This window comes from Oncorhynchus mykiss, chromosome 15 (genome assembly GCF_057628025.1).
Source record: "Oncorhynchus mykiss isolate SJ-2025 chromosome 15, ASM5762802v1, whole genome shotgun sequence".
Classification (NCBI taxonomy): Eukaryota; Metazoa; Chordata; class Actinopteri; order Salmoniformes; family Salmonidae; genus Oncorhynchus; species Oncorhynchus mykiss.
Window position 1 is genome coordinate 51,504,509 of NC_143036.1, and position 23,684 is coordinate 51,528,192.

The 23,684-nt window shown below is 43.3% G+C and overlaps 2 protein-coding genes and 1 long non-coding RNA gene across 3 annotated transcripts; all 3 read right to left on the reverse strand.

The window, feature by feature from the left end:
- Nucleotides 1-8,014: 8,014 nt before the first annotated feature.
- On the reverse strand, nucleotides 8,015-10,364 carry LOC149978085 (uncharacterized). Its single transcript, XM_090199025.1, has 4 exons — nucleotides 10,070-10,364; nucleotides 9,340-9,963; nucleotides 9,169-9,218; nucleotides 8,015-8,107 (listed from the first exon to the last, which is right to left on the reverse strand). Exons 1-4 carry the CDS (start codon nucleotides 10,362-10,364, stop codon nucleotides 8,015-8,017), a joined length of 1,062 nt encoding a protein of 353 aa, XP_090055151.1.
- Nucleotides 10,365-15,172: 4,808 nt separating this feature from the next.
- On the reverse strand, nucleotides 15,173-17,293 carry LOC118938807 (uncharacterized). Its single transcript, XM_090199026.1, has 3 exons — nucleotides 16,999-17,293; nucleotides 16,269-16,892; nucleotides 15,173-15,354 (listed from the first exon to the last, which is right to left on the reverse strand). Exons 1-3 carry the CDS (start codon nucleotides 17,291-17,293, stop codon nucleotides 15,173-15,175), a joined length of 1,101 nt encoding a protein of 366 aa, XP_090055152.1.
- Nucleotides 17,294-17,851: 558 nt separating this feature from the next.
- Nucleotides 17,852-18,433, reverse strand: LOC149978086 (uncharacterized). The gene is made up of 3 exons (XR_016486731.1): nucleotides 18,352-18,433; nucleotides 18,030-18,148; nucleotides 17,852-17,897 (listed from the first exon to the last, which is right to left on the reverse strand). It is a non-coding gene; the product is annotated as an uncharacterized LOC149978086 (long non-coding RNA).
- Nucleotides 18,434-23,684: the final 5,251 nt, after the last annotated feature.

A 23,684-nucleotide genomic window follows, 5' to 3' on the forward strand; every position in this document is an offset into this window, starting at 1 on the left:
CGAACCACACTCCTCCAGAAAAGATTTAAACTGGCGGTGATTTAGACCTTTGGCTCTTATAAAGTTAACTACCTGTGTTACTGTGGTCATAACATGTTCCATCTTTAGGGCTTTGGCACACAGTGCTTCCTGATGTATGATGCAGTGGTAAACAGTTAGCTCACCTGCACAGTTCTCTTCCCGCATCTTCTCCCGAACCATGCCCACCAGTCCACTCTTTTTACGGCACATCGCTGGCGCACCATCTGTCGTTAATCCAACGAGTTTATCCCACGGCAGCTTTATTTCAGTTACACATTTGGACACCTCCTCAAAGATTTCCTTTCCTGTGGTTGTGCCATGCATTGATTTGAATCCTAATAGCTCCTCCGTAACACACAGATTTGAGTCCACTCCACGGATGAAGACTGACAGCTGAGCAGTATCAGATGCGTCGCAGCTCTCATCCACAGCGAGGGAGAACGCAACAAAATCTTTTCCCTTTTCCATCAGCTGGTCATACAGATTGGTGGCAAGATCACATGTGCGATCAGCTACTGTGTTACTGCTCAGGCTCACGTTTGAAAATGCTTGTTTTTTCTCTGGGCATACGAGGTCACAAACCTTCATCATGCACTTTTTCATGAACTCTCCCTCATTAAAGGGCCGGGCTGATTTTGCGATCTCTGCTGCCACTATATAACTAGCCTTTACAGCAGCCTCGCTTTGTGATGTGGCTTTTTTAAACATATTCTGTTGTGAAACCAAACTTATTTTCATCTCCTCTACTTTCTGGCTCCTTTGAGTCATGTCCAGGTCCTTGTATTTGTCATGGTGTTTCGTTTCATAGTGTCGTCTAATGTTGTACTCCTTACTTACAGCCACGTTGACTCCACAAACAAGACAAACAGGTTTGTCTTTTACATATGTAAACAGATATTCTGCCTCCCACTTGTCCAGAAAGCTCCTGTTTTCTGCCTTTCTTTTCGCCATTTTTGGGAAGGGTTAGCTCGCTGACAGTTGTAGCGTCTATGTTGCTATGACTACTGTCACAGAGGAGAGAGCGTTTCTGGGTCCTGTCCTGATTGGCGCGCGAAAACAGCAGAGCATTATGGGATTCGTAGTATTAGTGGTGAATGCGCTGTATAATACCGGCGGGCCAGCTCTAGTAATAATTTGGTATTGTCTCGCGGGCCAAATATAATTACCCCGCGGGCCAAATTTGGCCCACGGGCCAGAGTTTGACACCCATGCAGTAGAGGAACCTCAACTCTGGTCAGGTACTATAACATATATCCAGTAGAGGAGCCTCAACTCAGGTCAGGTACTATAACATATATCCAGTAGAGGAGCCTCAACTCAGGTCAGGTACTATAACATATATCCAGTAGAGGAGCCTCAACTCAGGTCAAGTACTATAACATATATCCAGTAGAGGAGCCTCAACTCAGGTCAAGTACTATAACATATATCCAGTCAGGTTCATTCAGCTATATCTGACACAGTTGGCCTAGTGTGTGTGTGCGTGTGCGTGTGCGTGTGTGTGTGTGTGTGTTTTGGGGGTACTTTTAGGTGATTCTGACTCTGCTATTATGAGACTCAGATTGGAGTGTTGCAAATTGGGAGGGGAGAAAGAATTAGCCAGGCTAAATCTGGGGGGGATTATCAGAAAACAGAAAAGGTGCTTGTGCCTTTGTCCAGCTATGCTCCCTGCTTCCACCATCTAACTCATGTACGTATTTGCATTGTGTTGGCCTGTGTTTCCTATTGTTTCTAGTGTTCAAATGAAGTCAGAATCATCTTTGTCATCTGATAACATGGATTTGATTTCCAGTACCTGACAGTAACTGTGCCGAGGTGTTTGTGAATAGCCACTTTTGGATTCTCATACTCCAGAGGTGAGAGTTATAAATTCACTATTTTCTTACTCATATTCATAAGCTACCATGCTCGGTTTGGGGCTAATTACAGACCTGTAGGCTCCAAATGTGTGTGTAAAGAATCAAGGGTGTTTAGTTGAGTCTAGTCTTTGTTATAAAACTATTTGTTGAATGATTTAAAGGAGCATGGAAGAACTTCAAAGAAAACATACCATCAAAATGCATCTTATATGCCTGCCCTTACAGAAAATCCACATGATTTCACATGTTGAAAATCACATGATTTCACCTTACATTTTATGTTTCACTTGTGTCGTTTACTGAAATCACATGTTGCTTTACATGTTATCACATTATCTTCACATAAGATCACATGTGATCACATGAAAATGTGTTTTTGGAACACTTCCCGTGTTCACATATGAAATTCATATGGTTTTTCCATAACGGTGAGCCAGCTGAGATGCAGTGTGCTGTCCTGTGTCTGACTGGATAGGATGGGTGATTCAGCAGAGGACAGAGCGAAGCTGATCAGCCAACGGGAACTGTGTGTCCCTGACAAGCACGCCACCAAATGCCCCTGCTGTTCCACACTCAAGGTTCTCCATGATGCTTTAAAATGCACACGCACGAATTTGCATGCACTCTGTCTGCCCACGCATCCACGCATGCACATGTAACCGGTGTGAAATGGTTAGCGGGGTGCGTGCTAATAGCGTTTCAATCGGTGACGTCACTCGCTCTGAGACCTTGAAGTCGTCGTTCCCCTTGCTCTGCAAGGGCCGTGGCTTTTGTGGAGCGATGGGTAACGGTGCTTCGTGGGTGACTGTTGTTGATGTGTGCAGAGGGTCCCTGGTTGGAGCCCAGGTAGGGGCGAGGAGGGGGGGGATCGGAAGCAAAAACCGTTACACACACACAGACACATGTGAACATATGCACTCACGTCGTTCCCATGCAGACACACACAGACAAACAACCATTGGCAAGCACATTCATACAGACAAAAAGACAATAATGTGTTTGTCAGCAGTACATCGTGGCCCTGTCGTCCGCCTCCTTCTCCAAGGCTCTGTCAGGGAACTACATGAAGAGTGCCATCACTCAGAGAGACACTTTGACCTGTCCAGCTCTCTCATCGGACTCATAGACGGCAGCTTTGTGATGGGTATCAACAATAACATTGAGTTGCTTGAGAATTCATGTAGTAAAAACCAGATACAGACTACAGTATGATCAATTTTTTTGTGGTTCAATCAGAGTCTGCTCTCAATACTGTCCAGTTTTGTAGTTGTTCCTATTAATTGATTGACTGGCAGTTTGTCCATAACTTTACTGTCAAACCGATAGCATTGTTTTATGTGCTGCTATGTTGTGGTAGTCTGGAATCCAAACTGATATGCTCTTTTTAGTAAAAAATCTAAGCTTAAATGTGCATTTCCAGACTACTGTAGTGTTGTGGTTTCTTGCAGGTAACCTGCTGTTCCTGGCTGTGGTCAGCCATTTTCGCAATTGTAAATGAGAACTTGTTCTCAACTTGCCTACCTGGTTAAATAAAGGTAAAATAAAAAATAAAAAATTTTGGGGCGAAGCTGCACCGGCCCAGGCTCATTGCTATGGGCTGTTTCCTCATGGCTGTAGGATCCTTCCTCACAGGCCTGCCACACATTTTCATGGGATGGTAAAACAACTGAAATAATGGTTAAACTTGTACTTGTAGAGTTCCTCCTATACAGATGATAGTTTCACTTTAGAAATAAAGAAATCTATCCAGTTGTTGATTAATTAATCTCAGTTCATTTAGAACTAAAGTGTTGCGTAATTGGTCAGGTGTTTGATTATGTTTTGGGGCCATACATGTTAAGAGATGGGATTAAGAGATGCTATAACAAGGAGCAGAACCGGAACAAGGAGCTCCACCTTCTCTCTGTACAAGTTACGGGCAAGTCCACAGGCAAGTCCATGTCCCCCCCCCCTTTCAAAATTCGAAAGATGCCAACACAAAATAACCAGTAAAAATAACACAAAAAAACACAGGAACTATTGCTGAGCGTTGGCCCACGCATCCCATTCCTTCCTGACAGATTCGACCTAACCAGCTATGTTTACGTAGACTGACATGCCCGAGATCCAGATGGAGCCATCTTTCTGACATCAACACAAGTACCACTCACATCTGAGAAACATCTTCACCTGTCACTGCCACTATAATTTCTACTTTCCTGCAGTAGTCTCGCTTGGCCTGACTTGTCGAAGGCTGAACTAGCATGAAACTTTACTTTCAAGACTATTTCTGGAACTACAGATGCCACTTGGCTTTATGGGCAACCGTGGTGCAACGTACAAGTTGTACAGTATATGCATAATCCCGAATAAAGGAGGTATGCTGTGTACCTGTGTGTCTCTGTATGATTCCCTCTGTAGACTGTGTGAGGGACTCCAGCTCCCACATGTGGATTTATGTGTTCCCGAGGAACGCTCTGAGGGGGATAGGAGAGACCCCCGTAACCCCACTAGGCATCTCCTACATTGACGACTTCGCTAAAGCTGAAAACGCTGCTTTTTACATTGGTGAGTTAATTCCACTCGCAGCAAAGTGGAAGCCACTGTGTGTGCGTGTGTGTGTCTTTGTTTGTTAACCGTAAAATGAGCGTGTGTCATGTATTCTAAATACGTCATGACTAGGTTTGCAAAATGTCATGACTAGGTTTTGCAAAAAACAAAAAGGGAATGTATAGAAAGTTCCAGGAGTTTTGCGACCCGAGTCATGACATATTTAACTGAGTAGATAGGGCTGCAGGCTTAACTGTGTGCCTTATGGTTGACAGCATGTCTACAGACGTCACACTGCTAGGTCCCGTGTTTGGTTTCCTGCTGGGGTCGTTGTGTGCCAGACTCTATGTAGACATTGGGTATGTCGATCTGGTTAAGATAATCACGTACTGTACATATTATTGTGTTCGGGTTCTTTCTACTAAGCAATGTGTAATCATTTTGTATCCAAATCCATTCAAAACCACGCAAAAAAATTGTCAAACGATTCCCTTTATGTTATTACTATTATCCGTATGGTATGTGTATCAGTGCTTATGATAGAGATGTGTCTCACCTCTTCCGGAGGCTGTGAACGTCACCCCAAGGATGCCCGCTTGAGTGGGGACCGGGTGGCTGGGTTCCCTGGTCTCCTCTGTCATCGTGCTCCTGTCAGGCAGGGAAAGGAGAGCAAGCTGCCTCCCAGCACCACCTACTCAGGATGGGGCAGGGAACATCACCCCACATCAGACCATGGCGCTGAAATTGCAAAAGGTAGTCAGACTTTCATTGGCAACATTCAGATAACTTGTGACTAGAGACCAACGTTTTTCTGGGTCACTCAAGTCATGTGGACAAGAAAAATGCCAGGCCCCATTTGAGATGGAAATATAATCCTGTGCCTATCTCTTATGATGGACATTTCTATACAGGGGCGATACATTCTATACCGGGCCGTCTAACTGTAAAGAATAAAGACTTAAAGCATTCACATAACACAAACCAGAAAATGTAACCGTGTTGTATGTTTTTCTCTTATAGTTTCAAGTTTCACACCGTCATACCGTACTTTCTGCTTCTGTGTGGCAGCATCCAGAAGTTCAACTCAATCATTGGCCTGCTCATGTTCAAAGCCAAGTACATGGAACAGCAGTTTGGCCAATCAGCAGCCAGAGCCAACTTCCTCATTTGTTAGAAAATGTAGCTACATGTTTCTCAATCACCTACCATCTTTATAAACCAACTATGGCCTCTCCGTCGCGTTTCCTTCTGGTCCTTTCTCATTGTGAAGTCAAACTCTATTGGTTGGATTGGGCCTGAGGTTTAGGTCAGAGACAAGGGCTGTGCTTAGACAGGCAGCCCACTTATGATATTTTATCCATTAATTGGCCTTTTGACATATCACATCAGATATTTTCGCATTAGCTTCTTTTCAGAGCATATCAGATTGGTCAAAAGACCAAATACCAGGGATGCAAACTAGTCACCTTTCGGTGAATCAAAAATAGGTAACATGCATGATTCGAGTAGAGCTGATGAGAAACGTTTGGGAGGGAGGTCTTTGGACCACTACTGGCTGTAAGCAAATTACTGATGCGCATTTGGAGCAATACTGGCTGTATCCAAGGCTCAGTCAATCATTCACATTACAACAGAATGCAGCATGTAACTGAAGAGAGAAGAGACAACTAACTTGCTAGTTACAGCATCAGCGCTCGCTCTGGAAAGACAGCAGAGTGTGGAAAGGCCGTTTGCCAGTTACAGCAGCGCGTCCCCTGAACGATAACGAAGAGGTAGCAGAGAAGCCTGACCACGGAGACTGGGGTGAGAAGGTGATGAAGTGTACTTCATGACCTGTAATCGAAAAACAATGGCATTTGGAAAGTTTGAGGTGAGGGAGCAAGTGTGGTGGAACAATGCTAACAATTCTTGTATCTTACTAGCTGGATCGAATTTTCCGCGTTAGCTAGCCGGAGAAATGCTGAGCAACGTTAGCCCATTTAGCTGATCAAATAACTGAGTTTATGCTGTGAAAATTAGCTGTGTAATGAAGTCCGACAGCTAGCTAACAGGAACGTTACAACATCGGATAAGCTAACGTCAGTAAACGAACCAGCTCGCTATAGTATTAACTGGTATACGACTTCTTGCCGTTCCTCAAGTTATAACGCTAACGTAGTTGCTTACTGGACCCTGGCAATCTGTATGAAATGTTAACTAGCTAACGACCTAACTACTATCAATGAACCAGCTGTATTTCATCACCTCCTTAATGGCCTACCTCCTCCTCCTTCTGCAGTTTGACATTGAGTTTTACAACATTCCTACAACGTGTAATTATTACATCTGATTAGTTGGTTGGTGGGTAATTTATATTTAAAAACAAAAGTTTTGATCAGTGGAATATGAGGGAGAGTTAGGCCAAGACACACATGGGATTGTGCCGGGGCTCCCTCTTGTGGGAATATACAGTATGGTTGTTACTGAGCCAGGATTCCTGGCTGTTTTGTCACTGTGCCTGTGTCAATGATAGTTCAGCAACAATCATTTAAACATTATTGCCAACCATTTTCTCTGTCCCCAAGAGTGTAACAGAGGCTGCTCCTGCTTGGCTGGGGAGTGGGACCCTGTGTGCTCAGACAAACTGCATCACCTACAACTTCCCCTGCCTGGCAATCTGCTCCAGCTTTACAGGATACAGCAAGCACACGGTACCACAACTATTAATGTACTGAGTGTACAAAACATTCATGTTACCATGCCCTGTTCAAAAGCACGTAACTATTTTGTCTTGCCCATTAACCCTCTGAATGGCACACATACACAATCCATGTCTCAACTGCCTTACAATATATATTTTTTTACCTGTCTCCTCCTCTTTATCTCCACTGATTTAAGTGGATTTAACAAGTAACATCTGTAAGGGATTATAGCGTTCACCTGGTCAGCATATGTCATGGAAAGAGCAGGTGTTCTTAATGTTTTGTACACTCAGTGTAACTCAATTGCACTGAAATAAGTTATTTTCAACCATTACCTGGTACCTTGTTGGGGCCTTATCTCCCACCCGGGATGAAGAGGACTAAGTAAGTAATTGCTGATTGGCAATAAACTATTATTTTGACATGTGGAAAAAATATGGTGTGCAATTCCTATGTAGAGAAGGTTATCTCTGGTAGTTATTCAATATGACTTCAAGGTTTACAGGGAACTCTTGTAAAATAGATTTTTAATGTCAATGTGACTCCCTGTTTAAATAAAAGTTAAATAAAATTAAAATAAACATCAACACAGGATATGGGGTACGCATGGTATCACATCATTACATACTGCTGCACCTGCATTCCAGCAAAATTCCAGCATCTGGAATAGACTCAACATGTTTGAGGGGGGAAAAAGAAATGTGGGGGAAGAGGTGGCCGTCGAATGCATGATTCTGATATGTACAGGTAAGTTCATTGTGTGTGTGGGGGGGGTGGCGCGCACCAATGTGTGTGTGCATCCATGTTTGTGTGCATACTCTGAGGTGGGTTTGAATATGAATGAGCAGCAGTGTTGTGATGTGTCCTATCCCGTCCTTGCAGAGTGATCTTCCTTTCCCTCATCACATGTCTCGGTGGCTCCTCCTACTTTTCATCATCGCAGTCATTACACTTCGGGAGGGGGACAGCCCCCACACTCATTGCTAAAGATCGAACTTCAGACTCTCCCCAAAACAACTGAACCCCACAACAAACCGAAAGAGATTTAAGGTGCACACCCCTAAAGAGGTAGCCAGAACAGGATATCTCCCTCCAAGCTCACAAAGACACAGGAGGAGGAACTATCCAACACCCAGGGAGAGAGAACGAGTGACCTCAGTCAAACACAGACAGAAAGAAGAGGCGTTAGATAGAGGGTACCCCAGATGCCATTCCTCCTGCTCATGTGAGCAAGGAAAGAGATGACAAGCCTTCTGATCAGGCCAACAGGCAGGCCAAGGGAGAGGTCATAGTGATTCACACCCACAGAGAGAAAGACAACCCACACAACCTATTGGCTGAGATGAACCACACAGAGGTAGAGGCAGAGGGCCTTCAGGGCTAGCCAGTCAGCCAGCCCGCTCTGATCCTCAAGTCAGTTGTATTTAAATTCATGTTCATTAAAGATTTTTATTCAAGATTTGAAAAGTCCCATTTACTTAATGATATCTTTTCACTGTCTGCAACCCTCAAGAACCAGGGTGAGTCTGGGTCACCCTTTTACTGGGCAAACACAACTTGCATATCGTCATAGACTAGGCCAAAATGTTCATCTTTTAACCTTGCTTGAATAAAAAATGCATTTTTATAGTGCGCAAGAGTTGTGCTTTTTCCTTTTCTATGATGATTAAAGGTTTTGGTTGCACCTCAACTCAACGTTGGTTGAGCTCCCTCCGTTTTTTGTTGTTGTCAAATACTACTTTTTATTTTACATGTAGTAAGTAAATTATTAAAAGCATTAAAATTGGGATGTTTCCCACTTATTTACACAACCTACTCCACACTTGCAAAGTGAAAGTTCATAGAAATGTTCTGAAATTAAGTAGTAAACAGGAAAAGCAGAATTGAATCCAATTATTATAATGCAAATAATTTAATGGTCTATGGTTCAATCCCATTTCTGAAGGTCTGATGAATAACTAATGTTGTTCCTCCTCTTCCTTGTGGCAGGCGCAGCAGCACACTGCCCTCCAAAGCCTGAAAAAAAGTCGGCGGACATTCCCTTTGCATGCAGCTCTGCATGGAACATCCAGTGTCACATCCTTGGTGACATGTGGGGTGACATCTGGGATGACCACAGCAACATCCTCTGGAAAGGGAGAAAAGAGGGACAAAATGTAAACAAATGCAAACTGTAGGTTCTAAACACTGGCCAGTTGAAAGGTTCTACTAAGATGTCATGACAAACGGCACGTGTCAGTGTTACTCACCTGCTTGGATGTCAGTTGGCAGAGTGGCGAAGACGGCCATCTTGAGAGTCCTTTCTTCAGGTGTGACATCCACAACCTCCAAGAGGGAAGAGATGGGCTCTGCCTCTCTATTAGGGGTGATGTCCACAACATTTAGGTGGAAAGAAGCCGGATCTGCCTCTTTGTTACGGGTGATGTTCGCAACCTCAAGATGGGAAGAAGCCGGATCTTGCTGTGTCTTAGGGGTGATGTCCTGAACCTCCAGGTGTGAATTAGGGGGGATTTCCACAACCTCCAATTTGGAACAAGCTCTGTCTGCCTCTGTTTTAGGGCCGATGTCCGCAACTTCCAGGTGGGAACAGGCCGGGTCTGCATCTGTCTTACATGTTATGTCCACAACCTCCAGGTTGGAATATGCCGTGTCTGCCTGTGTGTTATGGGTGATGTCCACAACCTCCAGGTGGGAAGAAGCCGGGTCTGCCTCTATGCTAGAGGTGATGTCCACAACCTCAAGGTGGGAAGACGCCGAGTCTGCATCTGTGTTAATGGTGATGGCCACAACCTCCAGGTGGGAAGAAGCCGGGTCTGCCTCTGTGTTAGCGGTGATGTCCACAACCTCCATGTGGGAAGAAGCCGGGTCTGCCTCTGTTAGGAGTGGCAACAACAATCCTGATGAGCTCTACTACTACAAGTCACCGAGATGTCATCACAACAGGTATCTGTCAGAGTGCTCTCTATCATTGCTACTCACCTGCTAGGATGTCTGGAGGTGTGGTGGAGATGGCCGCGGCGACGACAGGGAGGACTGGTAAGGTGGCTGCAGGGGTCTGGAAGCAGCTCTGTACCTCGTCAGCCACAAAGGCACAGACAGATCTCACATAAAATGGGCTCTGGAGGTCATCCGTGGAGAAGGACTGACTGATTCTCCCGAGGATTGACCAGACAGATTCAAAAGCCGCAGCGCGGGAGAAAGGGATTTGAGGAGAAGGGGCCTTTAACATGCTGGAGAGCTTCTCCACTACGGCCGCCACCATGCCCACGGCCATCCCGCTTATTAGGATTGGGTGCCCTGAATGGCCTTCCTTTGGCTGAAGCCACAGGGCCAGGAGGAGCCTGGGCACCACCTCCACAACCACCTGGGATGGGCTGAGCAGGTTGCTACGGGGCTCATTGGACAGCTCGCCCATAATGCTCCTTACTGCTCTTTCCACAATGCTGTGGACCTTAGGGTCGCTGAAATCAACAAAAAGGAGAAGACAAAGCTAAACGATGCGCAATGTGCTCACAGAGAACACTGTCTTAGTCTGTTTCTGCATAGTTACAGATGTGTAGATAAATGGATCAAGTCATATGCAGGGCAGTACATGGAACTCACATGTCAGCTGGCGAGGTGGAGTGCAAGGAGCGGCGGAGCTTGCAGACAGCCTCGTGCTCTATGTCTATCATTTTTAGGCAAGTGTTGACTTCCCAGGTCTGCCGTAGGAAACAGAAAGTCTGATTAGTGAAATTTCACAACATATCTATTCTGCTGTACTAACTAGTTGTTGAAATACTAGTAAAGAGCTCACTGACTTGTAATATGTGTCTAACTCTCATTGTCTTACCAGCCGAGCGAGGTCATTCCCCTCCTCCAGGGTTTCCTTCCACACCCTTCAAATAAAACACAGAGCAATTCAACTTTCCTGGCTTCCGATTTTTCTGTTGTGTATTTTACCCACACCTCTTGGAGTGCTGCTGGTGGCAGGGAATGGCAGTGAAGGTGAGTGTTGACGTGGTACTCACCTCTCCCTAAGGGATTTTTTGCCCTGAGACACCAGCCAGCCGCTCATGTGCTCCGTGGTGACATGGTGTGGCACCTGACCTTGACTCTGGAGCAGCAGATAGTGGACCATGAGCTTCTTCTGCAAGATGAGGTAAGGTGTGAGACAGTGCCATGAAATACCATATCATGTGCATTCTGAAGGGCCTCTCACAACATTTCACAACTGTTCATAGATCACAATTTGCGAGTGTTATTAAGAACTCTTATGACCATCTTCTCTAAACTGTCTTGAAATACAACTCTCTTTCTGTTGTTTATGTTTTTTGGGGGATGAATCTTACCTGTTTATTGTAATATGTTTCCTCCCAGCAGGCCTGCAGAGTCTGGAAATAAAGGCTGCTTCTGCAGAATTGCTTTGAAGAGAATGACAATAATGATGCTTTGTTATGCACATTGTGCACAGGCTTTTACAGTATGCTAAAATGAATATCTCCAAAGATTACCTTTGTGGGACCATAAGTGAACTCCGGAATGCACCAAACCATATCCATGGTAAAATGGGGTAGAAACGCAGCGCTGTAGATATACGGGATGCTCTAGAGATAACAGGGATACGTTAAAGTCGCGAATGATCAATTACTGTGGAGTCGTCCAATATGCTGCACTTAGAGTTGAGTTGTAGGCAATGTTTGGCACGAAATAGAATGTTTACATTCTATTGCTATGGAGAAATGGAATGTGTAGAACCTTTATAAATGGGTATGCTTCTATGTCTTTATGTCTTGAAAGATTAAGCTCTTTATTTAGTCATAATGTGTATATATGAGGATTGGAACCTGTTTCGATTCATGACGGGAGTATCCAGCTGCATGTTGCTTAGACCTACTTATCCAACCTTGGTTTACAAGTGAAATTAATTGTTTACCAATGCCTATACAAATCTATTAACCTCATATATTTAAAGCAATGATTGTCAATTGAAAATGTGGTTGTTGTCTTATCCTGTTGTGTCAGTCCTCAAGCACGTTATTCCAATATTTCCGAGCTCTGAATTGAGATAAGGTACACTTGCAACGCTAATTGGTTAAAAATAAGAGTAGGAATGACACTAAACGTATGACTTGGATTATATGCATAATAGTGTAGTAAATAATATCGCTCAGCGGGGGAACTTTTGGTGTGGGGGAAGTCTCCGTTATGTCTCCATGGCGCGTAAAGACCATCACTTCGTTGTCTTGTTGGTAATATACAAATGCATGACAGTCCGCATTGTAATAGTCTAACAGTTTTTTTTCATTTTGTTTCTCACATTAAACAGACATTTGAGAACGGAATTGCTTACAGTTGTACGTATGATGCACAGACACACTAAAGCTGTACAGTGTAGTTTGATAAATCAGTTTAAATTATTTGCAAATGGATTCCCTATTATTTACAAATCGAAAGATGTAACATTTGAAATGAATGTGGCACAACAGTTTAGCATAGAATTCCTGTGGGAGTCTTTTCCTTCAGTCTTTTTGCCTCCTAGGCCTCGTTTCTCATTAGATGGGATTTCCCCAGTGCCAACTTCACATGAGATGGCCGCTGTCTACTGTTATGTGGTGCTGAATGACAGATTTCGCTTTACCGATTTCGCTGTTGTCCATGGTGCTGAAATATCCAAGTATTTCAGCACCAAGTATCTTGCTAGTTGGATCGAATTCTCCGCGTTAGCTAGCCAGAGAAATGTTGAACAACATTATCCAACTTAGCTGATCAAATAATTGAGTTTATGGTGTGAGAATTAGCTGGGTAATGAAGTCAGACAACTAGCTAACAGGAACGTTACAACATCGTATAAGCTAACGTTAGTAAACGAACCAACTCGCTATAGTATTAACTGGTATACGACTTCTTGCCGTTCCTCAAGTGATATTGTTAACGTAGTTGCTTACTGGACCCTGGCAATCTGTGTGAAATGTTAACGAACTTACCATCTATGAACTAATGTTTTCCCTCTACAGTAACGTTGTGGTTCATTTTCAGAATGAGAGAATTGGGTGAAAATGAGGCGTCAAGACTTACATTCACATTAACCAGGTTTTATTTTACACACAGAGACTGATAATGTAGATCATAGTCTTTGTTGTTTAATTAGTTAAAACCTGCCTTCTCCCTATTGTGGATACTTTAGAATGTTTCACCTTTTTGGGCCCTCACCAGTTTGCATCCCTGAATTACTCAAAAAAGATCTGAATTGGGCTGTCTAAACACAGCCATAGAAACCTGGACATGCTCCAACTGAAATGTTCCCTCCTGTCAGCATTGATGTTGAATTACATTAAATACAACTTTTTGGTTCTCTCCCATTCCCTGTAGGTTTGTTGAACATGAGTGGAAATGAAACTCCAGCACACTGGTAACACTAGATGTGATTATAACTTCTCCTGGTGTATTGAACCTGCCTGTGGGTGCGGTGGAGATATTCCTGGGAGGTCTACTGAAGAGGTTGAGTTAGAGTTAGACCAAAACACACATGGGATTGTGCCTACCATTGTCACTGTGCCTCTTGTGGGAATATACAGTATGGTTGTTCCTGAGCCAGGATTCCTGGCTGTTTTGTCACTGTGCCTATGTCAATGATAGTTCAGCAACAATCATTTAAACATTATTGCCAGCCATTTTCTCTGTCCTCCAGGATCCCTGGAATTTAACGAGACTGCCCCTGCTTGGCTTGGGAGTGGGACCCTGTGTGCTCAGACAACGGCATCACCTACACCTCCCCCTGCCTCGCAGTCTGCTGCAGCTTTACAGGATACGGAACGAACACCGTATTATTAATAATGTCCTGAGTGTACAAAACATTCACAGGGATGCTGGCCCATGTTGACTCCAATGCTTCCCACAGTTGTGTCAAGTTGGCTGTGTTTTTTGAGTGGTGCACATTCTTAATACAGACTGGAAACTGTTGAGCATAAAAAATCAGCAGCTTTGCAGTCAGTTCTTGACACAAATTGGTGCCCCTGGCACCTACTACCATGCCCTGTTGAAAGGCACGTAAATATTTTATCTTTCTTATTCACCCTCTGAATGGCACACATACACAATCCATGTCTCAATTGTCTCAAGCCTTACAGTATTTATTTTTTAAACTATCTCTATCTACACTGATTTAACTAGTGACGTCTATAAGGGATTATAGCTTTCATCTGGATTCACCTGGTCGTCATGGAAAGAGCAGGTGTTCTTAATGTTTTATACACTCAGTGTTACTCATTCGCACTGACATAAGTTACTTTCAACCATTAACGTGGGCCTTGTTGGGGCCTTATCTGATTGGCAAAGTATTATTTTTGATGTATGGACATTTTTGTACACAATTCCTATTTAGAGAAGGGTCTCTCTGGTAGTTCAATATGACAATATGACACTCTTGTAAAATAGATGTTTAATCTCAATGTGACTCCCTGTTTAAATAAAGGTTCAATACAAAAACATCAACACAAACACAGGATATGGGGTACGCATGGTATCACATCATTACATACTAGGCCCTTCTGCACCTGCATTCCAGCACCTTTCCAGCATCTGGTATTGACTCAACATGTTTGAGGTGGGGGATCAAGAAATGTTGTGGAAGAGGTGGCCGTTGAATGTATGATTCTGATATGTACAGGTAAGTTCATTGTGTGTGTGTGGGGGGGAGCGCGCCAATGAGTGCATGCATAGTCTATAGTTGGTTTGAATATGAATGAGCAGCAGTGTTGTGATGTGTCCTATCCTGTCCTTGCAGAGTGATCTTCCTTGCCCTCATCACATGTCTCGGTGGCACCTCCTACTTTTTCATCATCGCAGTCATTACAGTTTAGGAGGGAGGGGGACACCCCCACAGGACAGCCCCCACACTCATTGCTAGAGATCGAACTTCAGACTCTCCCCAAAACAACTGAACCCCCCAACAAACCGAAAGAGATTTAAGGTGCACACCCCTAAAGAGGTAGCCAGAACAGGATAACTCCCTTCAAGCTCACAAAGACACAGTGGAGGAGGAACTATCCAACACAGTGGAGGAGGAATTATCCAACACCCAGGGAGAGAGAACGAGTGACCTCAGTCGAACACAGACAGTAGGGAGAGGTGGGAGAGAAGGAGGTTACCCCAGATGCCATTCCTCCTGCTCATGTGAGCAAGGAAAGAGATGACAAGCCTTCTGATCAGGCCAACGGGCAGGCCAAGGGAGTAGTCATACTGATTCACACCCACAGAGAAAGACAACCCACGCAACCTCTTGGCTGAGATGAACCACACAGTGGTAGGGGCAGAGGGTTTTCAGGGCTAGCCAGTCAGCCAGCCTGCTCTGATCCTCAAGTCAGTTGTATTTAAATTCATGTTCATTAAAGATTTTTATTCAAGATTTGAAAAGTCCCATTTACTTAATGATATCTTTTCACTGTCTGCAACCCTCAAGAACCAGGGTGAGTCTGGGTCACCCTTTTCCTGGGCTAACTCAACTTGCATATTGTCATAGATTAGGTCAAAATGTTCATCTTTTAAACTTGCTTGAATAAAAAATGCATTTTTTTATAGTACGCAAGAGTTGCGCTTTTTCCTTTTCTATGATGATTAAAGGTTTTGGTTGCACCTCAACTCAACGTTGGTTGAGCTCCCTCCGTTTTTTGTTGTTGTCAAATACTACTTTTTATTTTACATGTAGTAAGTAAATTATTAAAAGCATTAAAATTGGGATGTTTCCCACTTATTTACACAACCTACTCCACACTTGCAAAGTGAAAGTTCATAGAAATGTTCTGAAATTAAGTAGTAAACAGGAAAAGCAGAATTGAATCCAATTATTATAATGCAAATAATTTAATGGTCTATGGTTCAATCCCATTTCTGAAGGTCTGATGAATAACTAATATTGTTCCTCCTCTTCCTTGTGGCAGGCGCAGCAGCACACTGCCCTCCAAAGCCTGAAAAAAAATCGGCGGACTTTCCCTTTGCATGCAGCTCTGCATGGAACATCCAGTGTCACATCCTTGGTGACGTGTGGGGTGACATCTGGGATGACCACAGCAACATCCTCTGGAAAGGGAGAAAAGAGGGACAAAATGTAAACAAATGCAAACCGTAGGTTCTAAACACTGGCCAGTTGAAAGGTTCTACTAAGATGTCATGACAAACGGCACCTGTCAGTGTTACTCACCTGCTTGGATGTCAGTTGGCAGAGTGGCGAAGACGGCCATCTTGAGAGTCCTTTCTTCAGGTGTGACATCCACAACCTCCAAGAGGGAAGAGATGGGCTCTGCCTCTCTATTAGGGGTGATGTCCACAACATTTAGGTGGAAAGAAGCCGGATCTGCCTCTTTGTTACGGGTGATGTTCGCAACCTCAAGGTGGGAAGAAGCCGGATCTTGCTGTGTCTTAGGGGTGATGTCCTGAACCTCCAGGTGTGAATTAGGGGGGATTTCCACAACCTCCAATTTGGAACAAGCTCTGTCTGCCTCTGTTTTAGGGCCGATGTCCGCAACTTCCAGGTGGGAACAGGCCGGGTCTGCATCTGTCTTACATGTTATGTCCACAACCTCCAGGTTGGAATATGCCGTGTCTGCCTGTGTGTTATGGGTGATGTCCACAACCTCCAGGTGGGAAGAAGCCGGGTCTGCCTCTATGCTAGAGGTGATGTCCACAACCTCAAGGTGGGAAGACGCCGAGTCTGCATCTGTGTTAATGGTGATGGCCACAACCTCCAGGTGGGAAGAAGCCGGGTCTGCCTCTGTGTTAGCGGTGATGTCCACAACCTCCATGTGGGAAGAAGCCGGGTCTGCCTCTGTTAGGAGTGGCAACAACAATCCTGATGAGCTCTACTACTACAAGTCACCGAGATGTCATCACAACAGGTATCTGTCAGAGTGCTCTCTATCATTGCTACTCACCTGCTAGGATGTCTGGAGGTGTGGTGGAGATGGCCGCGGCGACGACAGGGAGGATTGGTAAGGTGGCTGCAGGAGGCTGGAAGCAGCTCTGTACCTCGTCAGCCACAAAGGCACAGACAGATCTCACATAAAATGGGCTCTGGAGGTCATCCGTGGAGAAGGACTGACTGATTCTCCCGAGGATTGACCAGACAGATTCAAAAGCCGCAGCGCGGGAGAAAGGGATTTGAGGAGAAGGGGCCTTTAACATGCTGGAGAGCTTCTCCACTACGGCCGCCACCATGCCCACGGCCATCCCGCTTATTAGGATTGGGTGCCCTGAATGGCCTTCCTTTGGCTGAAGCCACAGGGCCAGGAGGAGCCTGGGCACCACCTCCACAACCACCTGGGATGGGCTGAGCAGGTTGCTACGGGGCTCATTGGACAGCTCGCCCATAATGCTCCTTACTGCTCTTTCCACAATGCTGTGGACCTTAGGGTCGCTGAAATCAACAAAAAGGAGAAGACAAAGCTAAACGATGCGCAATGTGCTCACAGAGAACACTGTCTTAGTCTGTTTCTGCATAGTTACAGATGTGTAGATAAATGGATCAAGTCATATGCAGGGCAGTACATGGAACTCACATGTCAGCTGGCGAGGTGGAGTGCAAGGAGCGGCGGAGCTTGCAGACAGCCTCGTGCTCTATATCTATCATTTTTAGGCAAGTGTTGACTTCCCAGGTCTGCCGTAGGAAACAGGAAGTCCGATTAGTGAAATTTCACAACATATCTATTCTGCTGTACTAACTAGTTGTTGAAATACTAGTAAAGAGCTCACTGACTTGTAATATGTGTCTAACTCTCATTGTCTTACCAGCCGAGCGAGGTCATTCCCCTCCTCCAGGGTTTCCTTCCACACCCTTCAAATAAAACACACAGCAATTCAACTTTCCTGGCTTCCGATTTTTCTGTTGTTTATTTTACCCACACCTCTTGGAGTGCTGCTGGTGGCAGGGAATGGCAGTGAAGGTGAGTGATGACGTGGTACTCACCTCTCCCTAAGGGATTTTTTGCCCTGAGACACCAGCCAGTCGCTCATGTGCTCCGTGGTGACATGGTGCGGGACCTGGCCTTGACTCTGGAGCAGCAGATAGTGGACCATGAGCTTCTTCTGCAAGATGAGGTAAGGTGTGAGACAGTGCCACGAAATACCATATCATGTGCATTCTGAAGGGCCTCTCACAACATTTCACAACTGTTCATGCATCACAATTTGTGAGTGTTATTAAGAACTCTTACGACCATCTTCTCTAAACTGTCTTGAAATACAACTCTCTTTCTGTTGTTTATGTTTTTTAGGGGGGTGAATCTTACCTGTTTATTGTAATATGTTTCCTCCCAGCAGGCCTGCAGAGTCTGGAAATAAAGGCTGCTTCTGCAGAATTCCTTTGAAGAGAATGACAATAATGATGCTTTGTTATGCACATTGTGCACAGGCTTTTACAGTATGCTAAAATGAATATCTCCAAAGATTACCTTTGTGGGACCATAAGTGAACTCCGGAATGCACAAAACCCTATCCATGGTAAGATGGGGTAGAAACGCAGCGCTATAGATATACGAGATGCTCTAGAGATAACAGGAATAAGTTAAAGTCACGAATGATCAATTACTGTGGAGTCGTCCAATATGCTGCCTCTTAGAATTGAGTTGTAGGCAGTGTTTGGCACGAAATAGAATGTTTACACTCTATTGCTATGGAGAAATGGAATGTGTAGAACCTTTATAAATGGGTATGCTTCTATGTCTTCATGTCGTGAAGATTAAGCTCTTTATTTTGTCATAATGTGTATATATGAGGATTGGAACCTGTTTCGATTCATGACGCGGGTATCCAGCTGCATGTTGCTTAGACCTACTAATCCAACCTTGGTTTACAAGTGAAATTAATTGTTTACCAATGCCTACACAAATCTATTAACCGTAACTATTTAAAGCAATGATTGTCAATTGAAAATATGGTTGTTGTGTATTCTTGTTGTGCGCCTAAAGTGTCAGAGTCCTCTTAAGCACGTTATTCCAATATTTCCGAGCTCTGAATTGACATAAGGTACACTTTTGCAAAGCTAATCGGTTAAAAATAAAAGTATGAATGACAATAAACGTATGACTTGAATTATATGCATAATGGTGTAGTTAACAATATCGCTCAGCGTGGGAACTTTTGCTGGGTGGGGGAAGTATACTATAAATGTCTCCATGTCGGGTATAGACCATCACTTCGTTGTCTTGTTGCTAATATAAAAATGCATGACAGTCCGCATTGTAATAGTCTAACAGTTGTTTTTCATTTTGTTTCTCACAAACAGATATTTGAGAGGGGAGTTTCGTGCAGTTGTACCTATGATGCACAGACACACTTAAGCTGTACAGTGTAGTTTGAAAAGTCAGTTTATATTATTTGCAGATTGAAATATGTAACATTTGAAATGAATGTGGCAGAACAGTTTAGCATAAGGTTCCTGTGGGAGTTTTCTCCTTCAGTCTTTTTGCCTCCTAAGCCTCGTTTCCCATTAGATGGGATTTTCCCAGTGCCAACTTCACATGAGATGGCCGCTGTCTACTGCCATGTGGTGCTGAATGACAGATCTCGCTATTCCGATTTCCCTGCTGTCCATGGTGCTGAAATATCCAATCTCGGCTATTTGCAAATGTATGACCAGCCAAACTTTTGTGGCATTCCCTATAGCGTGAATTTGACTGGAGCATGATCAGATTGCTTTGTTTAAGCCAGAATGGAGATTTGGTCTGAGAAACAATGCCCAATATAGCATGACAGCTGTGAAGAAGAAAAAAATAAGACAATGTTTATATGACCCCCTTTCAAAGAGTCACTCATTTATCATTTCCTTGTAGATATACAGTGCCTTCAGAAAGTGTTCATACCGCTTAACTTATTCCACATTTTGTTTTCTTACAGCCTGAATTCAAAATGGATGAAATTATAATTGTTTATCCTTTCCAGCTACACACAATACACCATAATGACAAATTGAAAACATGTTTGACATTTTTGCAAATGTACTGAAAATGAAATACAGAAATATCTAATTTACATGTTTTCACAATACATGTTAGAATCACCTTTGGCTTTGAGCCTTTCTAAGTAAGTCTCCAAGAGCTTTGCACACTTGGATTGTACCATATTTGCAATATACAATATATACATAACCAGTCAAATGTTTGGACACATCTACTCTTTCAAGGGTTTTTCTTTATTTTTACTATTTTTAACATTGTACAATAATAGTGAAGACATCAAAACTATGAAATAACACATATGGAATCATGTAGTAACCAAACAAAGGTTAAAGTAATGATGGACGGCCGTTTCTCGTTGCTTATTTGAGTTGTTCTTGCCAAAATATGGACTTGGTCTTTTACCAAATAGGGCTATCTTCTGTATACCACCCCTACCTTGTCACAACACAACTGATTGGCTCAAACGCATTAAGAAGAAAAGAAATTCCACAAATGAACTTTTAACAAAGCACACCTGTACATTGAAATTCATTCCAGGTGACTACCTCATGAAGCTGGTTAAGAGAATGCCAAGACTGTGCAAAGCTGTCACCAAGGCAAAGGGTGGCTACTTTGAAGAATATCAAATATCAAATATATTTTTGATTTGTTTAAACAGCATGATCATTACATAGGTGCACCTTGTGCTGGGGGACAATAAAAGGCCTCTCTAAAATGTGCAGTTTTGTCACACAACACAATGCCACAGATGTTTCAAGTTTTGAGGTAGAATGCAAATGACTGTTGCCAGATAATTTCATGTTAATTTCTCTACCATAAGCCGAGGCGGCTTTAGAGAATTTGGCAGGACGTCCAACTGGCCTCACAACTGCAGACCACATGTAAGGCAACGTGTGGACGAGCGATTTGCTGATGTCAACTTTGTGAATAGAATGCCCCATGGTGGCAGTTGGGTTATGGTATGGGCTGGCATAAGCCATGGACAGGGAACACAATTGCATTTTATCAATGACAATTTGAATGCACAGAGATACTGTGACGAGTCATGTCAATTGTCATGCCACTCATCCGCCGCCATCACCTCATGTTTCAGCATGATAATCCACGGCCTGCAAGGATCTGTACAGAAATCCTGAAAGCTGAAATGGCCTGCATACTTACCAGACATGTCAGAAAAATCAATTAAGCATAATGATTACGGCTCTAGATTGCAGGAAAAATCTGTTTGTTGCTAAGCAGGCCAGCGGTGTCGTAAACTGTCCCTTCACGCCTGTCCACTGATTAGTTGCTAGGAGTCATGGTCGCCAGGGGGTCAGCAAATCACAGGCAGTCAGCTTGTGTCCCAGATCCCCAACTCCTGCCTCTCCTCCCAGTCTCCCTCAAGCAGAGACAGAGATCAACCTCTCTATCTCTGCCCATCAACTGGACTCGTGGTATAGTGTGCGTGCACAAAGTGTGTGTGAAATGTGTATCATTCTTGCTTGTTGTTCTTTATAGTTACTTCTATTGCCTATTGTAAGTTACTTCTCTGTGTTTACTTTGTTGTGTAATACTCTGCAGGTAGCTATGCCACTTATACAATCCTTCCTTTGTTAACAGTGTTGTTGCTCTACTTGTGCTATCAGTTATTGTGTATATTCATCACCCCTGTTTTCTGTCCGTTACTGAACCACTACCTTTCCATGTCCATTTCATTAGTGTGTGTCAATAATGTATCATTGAATGTAACTCAGAGGTTGTCTTCTTACCAGCCGGGGGAGGTGCTAGTGCAACCTGGTCTCAGAGCATTTCGTATTATTCTGTATGTATATCAGAGACACCGCATTTAGTATGATATGTTGTGTTTGGTATGTATTCATTTGTGAATGTCTATCACCCATTTTTTATAACATGTTACGAATTACAATTCATATTATACTGTATGTTATGAATTTGCTAAATGTACAATAAGTTACAAATTTGCGAAACGTATGATAAGAATTCTAGCTAGGTGGCTAATGTTAGCTAGTTAGCTAACATTAGTTAGGTTAGGGTGTAGGGTTATGTTTAGGAGTTAGGTTACAGGGTAAAGGTTAGGGTTAGGGGAAGGATTAGCTAAAAGGGTTAAGGTTAGTGTTAGGTGAAGGGATTAGCTAACATGCTAAGTATTTGAAAAAATAGCTACAAATTAGTTAGTTAAAAAGTTTCTAGTTAGCTAAAATTCTCAAGTTGGCCGTGATGAGATTCAAACTCGCAACCTTTGGGTTGCTAGACATTCGTCTTATATGCCAACCCATCCACCCTGACGAACCACCCGTCTTTCATTTTTATCTTAAGTAACTATTATATATCCATACCAAACATAACATATAATACGAAATCGTAGTGTCTCGGTCCCCAGATTTACATTTTCTATGTTACATCTAGTCAATGAGACCAGGCTGGAGTCTGGAGTCCAATTGGAGTCTCTCTTTCACTCTTAGGTGTGGTGCTGGCTCTGGATGCATGTGCCTGCGTGCTACTGGGCCTTGTCATTCTGATGATCAAAAGGAAGCTTCAGGGAGACCAGGAGTCAGCTGAGGGTGTGGAGCTTAAAAAACACCCAGCCATGGGGCTCTATAAACAGGGTAAAACAGACTTGGTGAGTTTGGTTGCAGCTGCACTCTGTTTAGAACTTAAGAACTACTCAAGATTCCCAGGAGATGTTCCATCTAAGAGGACACTGCTGGAGAGTTCCATGGTCATCTCCATAGTGATTGGCTTGCGGTGGTTCCTGTGGTGCGTTCCGAGTTCGTCGACCCAGCTCTATCCATTTTAGGGGCATCTCAAATGACATTTGTCGATTGCAGCACTACTTTTAACAATAACCATCTGCTAAGTGAAAGGTTATTTGTCTCAACAACTGTTGTTTTAAGGAGTTGGTGTTGTTGTTTTCCTGTATTGGCATTATTATTGTGATGACGATTCTAACTATTATTGTAATGAACATTAGTCCCCACTTGGTGACAGCACAGAGCTGATGTGGTCATGTCTGTCAAGCGATTTTATCAAAAAGAGCCTCACACAACTTTATTTGGCAAAAGACTAATTGTTACATGAGACATTCAGAATGTGCCTGGTGTCCTTGTTCATGTTTGCAAGCCTGTCTCTTTCCTCAGTTCTTGTTTCAAGAACTAAGTATGAACGCCATATTGTTAGCTCATCACAACTTTTGATAGACTCATGAAATTATACAATACAAGCATTTTTCCTCTTCGCTCTGTCATCATTGTCTCTCCACCTCCCACTCGTTCACATCCCAGACTCCTTCATCTCCATTTTCTCTCCTTATCCAATCTCCTTAACCCACCATTTCACTGTCTCTCAATTCCCCAGATCGTCAGTAACACTCAACAGTCTCATTTTAATCTATGAGGCATAAGAAACACTATAACCATGATGTATTATCTTATAATAAAACATACAGTACCAGCCAAAAGTTTAAAGGGTTTTTCTTTATTTTTTTACTATTTTCTACATTGTAGAATAATAGTGAAGACATTAAAATGATGAAATAATACATGGAATCATGTAGTAACCAAAAAAGTTTTAAACAAATCCAAATATATTTTAGATTCTTCAAAGTAGCCACCCTTTGACTTGATGATAGCTTTGAATGCTCTTGGCATAAAGAAAAACCCTGGAAT